Below are 12,176 nucleotides of genomic sequence, written 5' to 3'. Positions count from 1 at the left end.
TTGGGCTATTCTTATATTTGTACAAATTCAAACCCAGATTAAGGCAGTCTTTCATGCAGTAGGAGACTCCTCCAGATTTTCAATTGTACACAATATTTTGGTGTGCCGATGCAATGTCACATGTGTAAAGTGTGTTAAAACGTTTGTAGGGATCCTCCATTTGAGAGTGCGTCACATCATCCAGACAACATGTCGTTAAAAGATCAAGACAGCGACGGAACCCAAGGGCCCTGCGTGTCTATTTACTCACATCCGCTCGGGGCAGTTGTCCGGCCGGTCCAGGAATCCTCCGTCCATGACGAACTTTAAAACCTGTTCGTTGGATAAACCCTGGTACGGCTGCTCTGCTAGCGTATTGATCTCCCACAGCACAACGCCAAATGACCTGCAGACACACAAACAGCCACGTGTGATCTAAAGGCCCCAGCAGAGTAATCAGGATCGCAAAGACAGCACAACGACTGCAGAACTGGGACTTACCAGCAGTCAGAGTGGGCAGTGAAGACTCCGTCCTTCAGAGACTCTGGAGCCATCCACCTGACAGGAAGCAGGCCCTTACCTCCCTTACGGTAGTAGTCAGTCTCATAGATGTCTCGGGTCATGCCAAAGTCTACAAGAGATGGAGAGAGAGAGGTGGATCGATAGATATTTGTGGCTCATTTCAACCACAACACACAACTAATCGAGATGAACTGCAATTGCAATATGAACGACGAGGAAAACAAAACAAACACAAGCAAAAGTACCTCCAATCTTGACGGTGAAGTCTTCTGCCACCATGCAGTTTCTGGCTGCCAGGTCTCTGTGGACAAACTTCTTGGCATTGAGGTAGGCCATGCCATCCGCAATTTCTGCAGCCATCTGGATCATCTCCTTCAGCGTAGGTGGTGAACGGCCTGTGGGGTTGTGCTACAAAAACACACAAAAACAGTCAGTCAGTGATGCGTTTCAATATGAGAACGAAGCATCCTTCAGCTGTGTCGATCTCCCACTGAAGAGATGGGATTTCTGTGTTGCATACCTCAGAATCCGGCCTGAGACCACGCAGGTAGCTCTTCAGGTCCCCGTGGGTCATCAGCTCCATCACGACCAGGGTCGGCTGACCTTTGGACACCACACCTAATAGACGTACCTATACAAAAAGAAATATAGAAAACAATATTTACTCCTTCTTAGACTGACTAGGGACACGAATAAATACTTAAAATCAACCAGTCCAAACCTTGCACCCCATCTCTTATTGAGAGGTAAAGGTATTAATATATATTCAATCCGTCAAAATCCAAAGAGTTTTGTTCATTCAGATTTGAAGAGCTACATCTGAAAATGACAATTCCCACACTTCATCACCAAACGTGGACGTAAAACCCCTCAAACTATAGGTACAAGTTTGTATTTTCAATTTGAGCATTTCAGTGCTTCACTTCAGCGTGGGTAAGCTGTCCTCAATTATTCTACTTTTAAGAGAAACATTCCTGCTGTTAACCCGGCAAACAAGATTAATACATTTATAGGATGTTGCTATAATGCCAACTCTCTTTCCGTCTGTGGGTAAAAAAAAATAAAAATGCCCCCCATACATCTCAACATGATTTTTTACCGCTGACAGCACAACATATGGCAATTTAATTGGTGCTTAGGAGGCTATTACAGTCAAATATATTGGTAGGCACAATTGCTTACAAAGTGTGAACAGTCAAACTGTGTGTCAATATGGCAGCACCAACACAACAAGCGAGTCATGATTGTATGAGTCATACATGTTTCAACCACAGGATGGAAAGCTGTAATATACAGTAATTCACAAGTGTGTGCATAGTTGCTCCAGTCTGCCTGTTGGTCAGTGATGCGACGGTGATAGGAACAGTTTGAAAAGCACTCTGAAGTGTCGTACCACGTGGTGGCAGTTGAAAGCCTTCATGACGGAGGCTTCATTGAGGAACTCGATCCTCTCGCGCAGGCTGGCCGATTCATTGACCGTCTTGACGGCTACTTGTGTGTCCGGGTCTCCTTTGATGATGTCCTTGGCGATTCCCTCGTACACCATGCCGAAGGAGCCCTGACCCAGCTCTCTGAGCACCGTGATCTTGTCCCGGGGCACCTCCCACTCGTCGGGAACATACACTACACAAAACAAGGCACACGTCGCCGTTTTGATAAGGTAACCATTCACTAATCGCCATGTTGTGTTCTATTAAAGACAGGAAAAGGCAAAACATGTTCTTCTCGGTCTTAGAATTTGTGGAATGCTATTCTTACCATCGTTGGTGCTGATGTACTCTGGGTTTGAGGAGGCGATCAGAGGTCCTGTTGGGCCTTCTGTATGCCTGTAACACGACATTAGAAAGCATCAGAGACGCTGAAAACTGTGATACAACGTGAACTTTCTCCAATACGTTCGGCCCTTCTTGCAGAATCTGTCCCGTGTATCTGTCGTGTCACATACTCCTAATGGTACCTGGGCTCAAGCTATTCAAGTTGAACACCCTCTTCAAGTCTCACTATAGGTTTAAAACCTAAATAAGCACCATTCCTTCTTTGATTTGATTGAGGAGTCTGCTCGGTTTACATATCCAGCAGGGCGGATCATCCAGACAGGCATCATGCCAGTCAAAGATCTTACCTCTTTTTGAGGATCACAAAGACTCCACCTCCCACGAACAGCAGCAGGATGAAGCAGATGACTGGACCCATCACAATCCAAATTAAACCTTGATCCGCTGTAATAAGCACAGACGTCACTGGTCAGTTTACTGGGAAGATGGCAGAGTATGATAGACAGATCTGTCTTCAAGATTATGAATGTGCGATGCGGATAAAGGCCTTGTTTAGTAAATATCTTATGGTATTTATAAACAACTATGTACGCAGTTTATGACCTTCCAGATTTGTGTGAATAATGCATGACATGAGAGTTAAATCAGACATATAGCCTCCAGTCTTACAATTGGGCATAAAGAAGTGAGTGGTTTCTGTGAAAGAGCCATTCCCTGCCAAGGAAGTGGCGCGGACCCTCACGCTGTAGTTTCCAGGATGCACAAGCGAAAGCTTTGTGCCCCCCGACTTGAGGTAGGCCGGCCGTGACACACAAGCTGTGTGAACCTGGGGAAAAAATAGAAAATATCAGCTGGAGATATCACACAGAATAAGTACAGGGAGCACAGATTATTCTCAAGATTTACCCAAATCCCAAACTATTTTCTACAAAAGAAAGTTACTACACAACTGCAAAGTAGGAAGTGTGTAAAGACATATGTTCTAAACAGAGTCTTCGATTAACACTGAATGAGATTAACTTTGATTCAACATAATAATGAGCAGTTTTTGATTTTGTGTCCTGACTCAAGACAACACGAGGAGCCTCGGTCCACCACATGCACTCACTCCGGGCAGAATGTCACCAATAGCGCATTTGTCTGTCACAATTCACTTCAATAAAAATGCAGAAAGACACGTAAATGAGACTTCTGTGCATCTGTTGTCCTGGTGCATGCTGGGAGGTATCCCTACATGCCAACCTGAGGACGATACAGCATTAATATATGATAACTATTCATTTTAGGTCGGCGCCAATAATAAGAATAAGAATCTTTAAAAATGCTCCTCCACCACCAACTTAATTTAATCCAAATAAGAAGTAACACTTCATTCAAAATAATGGTTTTGACTAATGTAATTACAAAATATATTGTACATTGGATGACAACAGCATCACAGTTATACTTTTGTAAATTAGACGGCAGCTATCAAAAGAAGAAAACCTGCAAAACGGTGTTAGAATATTCACAACTTTTAGCCTGTAGGACGGTTAATATAACCAGTTAAACCAGTCGGTCTGACGCCTGCATGGTAACATGGGTTTCGTCTTGCCGTATGCCACCACGATGCAATAAACCAAATACTTCATTTGAACCTCTGACAGCCTGATCAGTTTGTCTCAGCTGCAGAGTGTGTTTGTGGGTGAGTGGCGTGTTTGCAGCGCAGTGCAGGAGATGTCGTCTGAGATGCCAGTCCATCCCTGCCACTGCATTAGAGCCTTCCTTCCTGCCTCTGTCACTATGGTAACAGAGCTGCTACTGGCTCCTAGGGTCAGGCAGTGCCGCAATGAATAGCAATGAGAGATGAATTCTCACATTTACAGCAAGTAAACAACAACAACGACCCACACTGGAACAGGAACACACTAGCAGAGACCAGCATAGATGCACAGGTATACCAATACGCAAGCACACACAGTGGGAGCATGAGGAGTTTGTCAACAAATATATCTTGTGTTCCTCTCTCCTAATGAGGAGTTTACAGCAAACCTTTACCGTCTGCTATCACTTTTACAGAGTCTACCAACATAACTCCTGGTTCTTTCTGCATTTTCATTCACCTTCTCTTAGGCACCAGCGTCTTGCCTCCTGACCCCGCGTCTACACTCTCTCAAAAGGTCGGCGATGAATGGTACTGACCTCTGAGTCTCCGACCTTCTTGTAGAACACCTCATACAGAATGATGAGGCCGTTAGGGGAGCGAGGGGCGTTCCATTTGATCAACACATAGGGAGGCTCGCCTGCCACTATCTCATGAGTCACAGGGCCCGGGATGTCGTCTGCTTTCTCTGTAGGCACCAGACATTAAAGACAAGCACTGAGCATGTGTATAAAGCACGACATTTTCACATTGTTCTAGTTGGCAACTTTTGTCCCAGATTGCCTCGAGAACATTTATTTTGGGTGCACATTTGACATGCACGCATATTTAAACAGTTTTAAGTTCACACTGATCACCTGCAGCCCTTTTTGTGTAAAGGTAAAGGTAAATGTGTACGGTCATGTCAAGGTGTGTGTTCTTGTAAGTCTGTTAAAAGCAAATATACGCCGTTGCCAAAATGACCGTAAAGTTGAATCAACGCCTCTCTAAGGACTTTTAACAAAAAATGATCATTTTGACCTTGATTAAGTTCAGATATCCTGCGTGAGATGTGTACTGGTTCTTACCCTCTGGCATAGTTCGCGCGCTGACATAAGTCGCCATGCTGCAGTGTTTCATGTCTGTCGCATGGTTGCAGGCCATGATCTCGATCTTATAACTGGTAAAGTGGTGCAGGTTGGAGATGACTGTCGACTCCTTTAAGGACAACTTTAGTTCCACCTGAGCAGAAAAGACAAGAAAGATGTTATTAGTGTCAGTGTTTTCATGGAGAATAGCATCTTCCTGTGCCATTCTGAGGATGAACTAAACAAAAACTTAATTTTCTTTTGCTTTCTTTCTGGTAGTGATGAAACGATAAATATGTCATATGCTTTCAAGTAAAGTAAATTAAAGGCTCACAAGTAAAATTACTTTATAGAATTGGAATTTTGTTTTCGCTTTTTAGCATGTAATGGGGATCAGTATTGATTTTCTTGGTGTACATGTGTATCTTTAAACTGGAAATCTGGGATGGGGAACAGAACAACAATACAATGACAGGAGAATTGACTAAATAGTATAAACATCTAAACTGTGTGAGACCTTGGATCCCTCTTCGTCCTCGTCTTCGTCCTCAGGGCTGGGTGTGGTGGAGCCAAAAGCCAGACTGGGGGCTGTGGTGAGGAAGAAAGAGGGCAGGGTGGCGTTGGCAACTCCCACTGAGCGCCGGCGACGAGATGGCCTGCACAAACAGAGCAGCAGGTAAAGTTATATAAAATGCCTCTGAAAACCTGAAGGAGGCAGTACTAATTCTTACAGCCTCTACACACAGTCCTCTCACACGAGTGCCTCCCAGACAAGTCAGAAGCATTGCATGTGAATTAAATCCTGGCAGATGGAGCAGTATAGTGCAGGCGGCCAGTGATGACCTCGTGCCACACTAACCTTCAAGTAGTAGCAAGTATGACTGCATGACATTTAGCCACAAATACCATGTAATGTCCTCCTGGAAAGGCTACCAACCCTCACCACTGAGTGGTGCCAATGAGCAGGTCCACGTTACTCTACCTGATGAGTGTAGGCTCATCCACTCGACCCATGAAGCTAAATCAACTAAGACCAGACCTGCATCGCACCTCAGTGTGAGGGCAGGTAGAGTCAATGTCAAATGATGAGAAAACAAACTTCCTTTCATCCAAAATCACCACCATTAAGTGTCCTTGAGTAACACACTCGCCCCTCCTTCACTGTACAGGGAAGCGGAGTTAATGCTAAAGTGACACGTGCTCATGTAGAAGAAGAACATCAAGCTTCCTGCATCCATTTGCGTGATGGAAAAAGAGAGCACGGGGACTTCTTTGTGTACTACGGTCTATGGAGCTGACCTTGGCCGATTCAACAGCATGGGTTCAAATCCAGCTGAGGTGTGTGTGAGTTTGAGTGTTTGTGTGTGTCCAAATGGCGGTCTGCATGACTGAGCCCCTGACTGGCATGAATGATAATGGGCACAGTAATTATAGCAGAGGGAGAGACTCTGTGTGTGTGTGTGTGTGTGTGTGTGTGTGTGTCAGAAGAGGGTAGGGGCACCGCGGCCCAGACAATCAGCACCTCCCACCCTGAGCCCCCCTACTGTAGTGTCCTGTACAAAAACAAGGGTCTACATAAACCACACACACACACGAATGGACAAGACAGAGTTGGCACAGAGCTGTTTTGAGACACACATTATAGTGGCTGGCACAAAAGAGGAGTAATTTAGTCTGGCTGGAGAGATGGGCTCCAAACAACAACTAACAAAGCCAGAAGCTCCTGTGGTGCTACATTGTGTATGAAGCTAAATGTACAGAATGTACAGAATGTTTAATGGATGCGAGCTTCGTAAACAAGCAGAAAGTTGTGCGTGACTTTGGTGTGACAAGAAAGTTGCTTCAGCGTAAACTTTGCCTAATTATTAAATCACTTACTTCAACCCGTTTCAGTCTATATTAAACATGTTAAGATACATTATTGGTGAGCGTGATAGAAAAACATTTGTAAAATTAAACGGCTATGATTTAATCCGGGCTGAGTACCTGCTCTCAAAGACTTCATTGTGGAGGTAGTTTTCGAAGGTCTTGCGATACTCTATCTCCTCCTGCTCCTTCTTCAGCTGGTTGTCAGTCTTGGGGCAGGCGCAGCACCTGCCCCCTGATGTGGGCTCGTCAGTGTGGTTCCACTTCTGCTCATCTTCGCTGTCCAGGTGGGTCGGGGTACGAGACGGCAGCTTCATTCCTGGGCAGGAGACGCAGGCGTGAGGGAAAGCCAGGCAAACGCATGTCACGTGAGCAGCTGTGGATTTGTCACTTGGGCAGATTTCAACCTGCAACCTGCAGATACTGACCTTGCAGGCAGTAGTCAAACTTGTAGAGGTCACTGTCCTCAGCCTGCTTGCGACAGATAACGCGGTAGTGGGTGATGTTGCCGTTAGGACTGGTGGGAGGCTTCCACTTCAGGATGATCTGAGAGGACGAGTTGGAGGAGGAGATGGGGTCCAGAGGCACAGATGGTTCTGAGGGGGGTGGAGGAAGACAACAGTTAGGACTGTACTGCTGATGTATGACCGTGGGCAGATCGACTTTGGTCCTTTGTGAATAAAATGCATTCAGTCGTTCATTTATGGAGAAGCTTCCGCGTTCGCCAATTCTATCGCTGTTTGGAATTTTCTGTCGGGTACGAGTGCAATTTAAGAGTGGTCCAGACCTGTTGTAAGAGTCATGTTGAATTAGTCTACGCTCAAGTTCTTCCCTAATGGACTGGATATTTTATTATTTCGAAGCAGTTTGGAGTTTGACACCCCTGTATAAATTACACTACATCACCCTGTTTGACTCTGCAAATCAAATTATAGGTTAATATAATTCAAAATGTATTCATATAGCCTAAAATACTGTAACCTCACAACATATCAGATGCAATTGTAAAACACTACAATATCGACATGAACATCAACAGCATCAAAAAACATTACATTAACAGTCTGTGGCGAGACGTTTTTCCAATTCAACCATTTCTTCTTTATTTCAGTGACAGCACAACTCTCAGGTGACATGTCATTTATTTATTGGCTTGAGCAGCGTCCTGAATTTCAATGCAGATACTGTTAAAAATAATAGATTTTCCTTTATGCTTCTCTGAAAGCAAGTCTTCGATGTAGAACACATGGGGTTGTAGGTTGTGTAGCCTTGTAGTATCATCGGGGTGTTAATTATGCTGATTTACAATCTCATGAATGTATGCTAAATTATGCGCAGGTTGCATTCATCACATTGACATCACAGTTATCTGAAGTTATGAATGTTGAATGCTGAATCGAACCGTATGGGAAAAAATATAATTGAAAACCAAGATAAGAATACATAAATGTTCTTGTGTTCGGTCCGTTGTGTTTGGGTGGGACTAAATGTAAACTCAACTGTGTTTGTTTACAAGAAACAAACTCCACAGAGTACTTTTAACACAAGACCAGAAATTGTGATTGTGTATTTATAATCTAGATATTTCCTGTGAACATTTCCATCAAATCCAATGCCTGAACTAAGTACAAAGTTACTAAAAACACATTTTCCCAAACCTAACCAAATATGTGTGCCCGTGTATTCAAGTGGCATGACTCACTGGTGGCATTGGTGCGGATGTAGATGATCTCGCTCTTGGCTCCGTGAACCTTTTGCTCGTCAGATGCAGATAGTTGGGTTTTGACCATAATGGCGTACTGGGTCCAGGGCTTCAGCGGTCGGATCAGGTGCCCCGGATCTTCCGCCTTCTTGTTGTCCGTGGAACGTTGTGGCGGATCGACATCAGCAATCGCCCAGCTGTTAGAGCCACATGCGTCCTGTCCATCAAACTCCGTCACATTCTTATACGGCCTGGAGCAGATGGAAAGACAGAGATCAGCGTATATGGATCAACAGAGTCAAACCGACAGTAAGAAGTATAGATGGAGCGCATTTGGCAAGTTAAGGCAATACATTTTTTATATAATTAGGCACATTTTAGTACAGGTAATATGGGGAGCAAAAGAATTCAGTGATTTAAAGACTATAAGTCACATTTTGACTGATTCTGTATTTCACTGACAGTTTTTGTAGTGATTTAAATACTGGAGTAATGTCTCACGTTGCGTCACGCAGACTGCTGCAATCTGAACTCGCCTGAGTCTTCCTAATGTTTGTTTAAGTAGCAAAGAGAGTCAAATTGACATTAAAATCATATATGTATAAATATGTTTTCATGTGAGCCAAAGCCATAGTGGCATGACGTTCAAAGCTCAGTCTAAAATATTGATGTGTTCTCTGAACTCCAGAGACAGTGATTCTAGGTGTGAATACATTTTCTGACTCCTGACGCTGTAAAAGAGTTTATGACATTATGATATTGATGCAGTTTACAAGCTCGCTTATAGGACTACAACCATCAGCTGTGTGTCATCTGCATGTGACTGATAAGTTTGTACAAATTAAAGCGCAAAGATCCAAGAATTGAAACCCTAGTTTCAGCTAATTTAAAAGGTACATAAAAACATAGGCTATCTTATCATTGATATAGGAGAAAAGCCAGTTAAAACAGGACGCATTGGACTGAACCTTGTCTCTGGATTTAAATATCATTGACAGTATCAAAGGCAGCAGCTAGATATGACATGGAATGGGTAAATCCAGGAGTTTTGTCAGATACTTACGCTTCTTTGTAGAGAACCATAAAGCCCAGCAAGTCTCTGAAGTCTAAAGGCCAAAATGCCTCCCACCTCAACATAATCATATTTGATGAGGTCTTGATCACGTTGAACTTCAGCGGCTTGGTGTCACCTAAGGGATGGAACAGACAACGCTCAGCACATGCCTTTGGTAAAAGAGCAAACGAACAGTAGAACGTAAAAAAACGACAACCGCGCCTTTATGGCATATATGACATAAACAGCATTGCACAACATAAAGATTAGACCTGCAAAATGCATGTTGAGTAAAGATGTGTTTTTCCTGCAGGAAGGATGTCTATACAGGATTTTATTTCATCCAACACTTGCTTGTTATGATTTGTTCAAGCTCCTCTGCAGTTCATCCACTTACAACACTATGCAGTCACAATTGATGTGAGCACTGATATTACTGTGTTGGAAGTTGTTAACAATGGATTACGTCATGAAAGTGGCGTCAACAACGCGCCACAAAGCGAGGGAATCTGCAGAGGAGAGCCCAGGCAGATAAACAGAGGGCTGATGTCTGAATTTTTGGTCTTTTTGTTTCTAGTTAATTGTTGAAAGACCTTAAAATAGAGTTTATCATCTAAAAACCTTCACCAATGATTTAAACATAGAGAAATATTGTTGTTATTTATGCTTTTACTGGTCCGGCCCACTTGAGATCAAAATGGGCAGCATGTGGCCCCTTCACTAAAATGAGTTTGACACCTATGCCCTAAATGGAGCAATCTTGAGGTAGTGAAACATTGTTTTCTATTAGATTTAAATTGTCTAATTATTTACGTTAATACTGCGAGCACAAAGGAATCTAGAGCAGAGTAAGAGCATTAAAACAAATGTTATCAGATGTCAGGTGGTGAACATCAGGTGACAATCTCAAGTCTGATGTTCTGGTTATCTTACAGGAGGCTTGGTCCCCGTTGTTGCGTAAAGCGATGTCATTCTTTTGGTTGCGCTCCTTGGTTCCCGTCTTTTCCTCCATCTTCCTGATTTCAGACATGCAAAGTTTGGAGTTGTAGTGGAAGAACGTACGACCACGATGGATGGTCAGGTTGTGCTTTTTCCAATCCCACAGCTCACGCAGGTTCTGGTTGTCCAGCGCATAAAAGGCATAGACACTAAGAGAGACAGAAGGAAGACAGATGAAGACATTAAACACTGTGATTATCTGAACGGAGAAGAGAGGAGAGGAAAGGAGACTTACTCTCCCTCAAGATGTTCCCCCCTAATAATCTGTAGTTTGCGAAGGAAGGACAAGGAGACCAGGGCGTAGGCTCTGCGAACAGTCAAGAAGCCTGTGATTTCCTCAAGCTGGCCCAAACTGGCCTCCAGTTCAGCTGCAATGTTATCTGCAAGGAGATGGACATTTGGTCATACTGGTAGGTGATTGCAGAAAACATACAGATGGTCATACAGTCAGACAAACACACATTTGAAATCTACAGGTGTATGGCGAGAAGTCCTGATAAAGAGAAGAACATTAATTGAGAAACCTGAGCGATGAAGGGGGGAGGAGACAGACATAGTGTGAGAACCGGAGCCTCTCCTGGAGGCCCAGCAGATGGTGAGTTGCAGTAGTACTCACTTCCTCCTCGAATCTTGATGATCATGTTGCCGTGCAGAACAGTGCAGCCTCTCAGAGCCTGGGCTGAAGTGACAGAGTCAATCGTCTTATTTCCCATGCACAGTTTGGGACACAGTCCTGCACATGGCGAACAGGTCAACCTACAGAGAGGGCGAGAGAGAGAGAGGGGGGAAAACATGGATGTCAATGCAGTAAATACTTGCCGATATGCTGGGCAGATAATCTTATTGAAGCAGATCAAAAAAGACAATCAAGAACATTATTGGCATTTAAACAATATGTGATTATTGTCTCCAAAGCCACGAAACTACAGAGGCAATATTCCTGTGTGCAGATAGCAGAATTGGAATGACGCATAATTGAATGGTATGAGGGAGGAATGCTCTGTGACGTACTGGTGTGATGTGAGCTGGGACCGGACATGACATGGCATTTACAAACAACAAGGGGGAATCTGTTCAATGAAATTAAACTGACACATTTAGTCTAGTTCCTACAATGTATACTGAATTTGATCTGCAAGGCAGTCTTCTGGCTTCACGTGCGAGTTTGTGTTCCGTTTATTCTTTGTTTTAATCTCTAATGTTCTCTGCCTTCCGTATAAAGCCAATGTAACAAATATGCTCATTAAAAGCACATTCTTTATTTGACTTCACTAAATATCAATACTTCTGAACGCGAGTTTTCTCAAACTCATCATCTGAAATGAGAGATAATCGAACAGAGCCTTGCAATTCAATGAATGAGATGATGTATTCAGAGGTGAATCTGTATAATGCTCTCAATTAATTTGATAAGCCTCATGATGAATCCATAGGCTCTTAGCAGAGGAATTAGATTACGCAATCTCTCATCCACATCTGAGCCTCCTTCATTTTTATTAGCACTGGGGGATACAGGAGAGAGCTTTATCATCCTTTGCTTCAATTGCTTCTGCCACATACAACACACAAT

The 12,176-nt window shown here is 43.5% G+C and overlaps 1 protein-coding gene across 1 annotated transcript in view; it reads right to left on the bottom strand.

The window, feature by feature from the left end:
• The window catches only part of insrb (insulin receptor b), a 78,563-nt gene that overhangs the window by 8,252 nt on the left and 58,135 nt on the right, over positions 1-12,176 (bottom strand). The window contains exons 5-22 of the mRNA XM_068591564.1: positions 11,223-11,362; positions 10,842-10,986; positions 10,541-10,755; positions 9,617-9,743; positions 8,554-8,804; positions 7,280-7,447; positions 6,972-7,170; positions 5,503-5,641; positions 4,986-5,139; positions 4,458-4,606; positions 2,946-3,102; positions 2,624-2,720; positions 2,260-2,327; positions 1,895-2,124; positions 1,022-1,132; positions 747-909; positions 481-610; positions 251-385 (exon numbers count right to left, since the gene is read on the bottom strand). Of these exons, the coding sequence (XP_068447665.1) occupies positions 251-385; positions 481-610; positions 747-909; positions 1,022-1,132; positions 1,895-2,124; positions 2,260-2,327; positions 2,624-2,720; positions 2,946-3,102; positions 4,458-4,606; positions 4,986-5,139; positions 5,503-5,641; positions 6,972-7,170; positions 7,280-7,447; positions 8,554-8,804; positions 9,617-9,743; positions 10,541-10,755; positions 10,842-10,986; positions 11,223-11,362 (2,778 nt within the window). The remainder of the gene's footprint in view (positions 1-250; positions 386-480; positions 611-746; positions 910-1,021; positions 1,133-1,894; positions 2,125-2,259; positions 2,328-2,623; positions 2,721-2,945; positions 3,103-4,457; positions 4,607-4,985; positions 5,140-5,502; positions 5,642-6,971; positions 7,171-7,279; positions 7,448-8,553; positions 8,805-9,616; positions 9,744-10,540; positions 10,756-10,841; positions 10,987-11,222; positions 11,363-12,176) is intronic.

Source organism: Clinocottus analis, unplaced genomic scaffold (assembly GCF_023055335.1).
Source record: "Clinocottus analis isolate CAN_PGR_092001 unplaced genomic scaffold, fCliAna1.0.p SCAF_25, whole genome shotgun sequence".
NCBI lineage: Eukaryota > Metazoa > Chordata > Actinopteri > Perciformes > Cottidae > Clinocottus > Clinocottus analis.
This window is presented reverse-complemented; position numbering and strand designations above follow the sequence as displayed.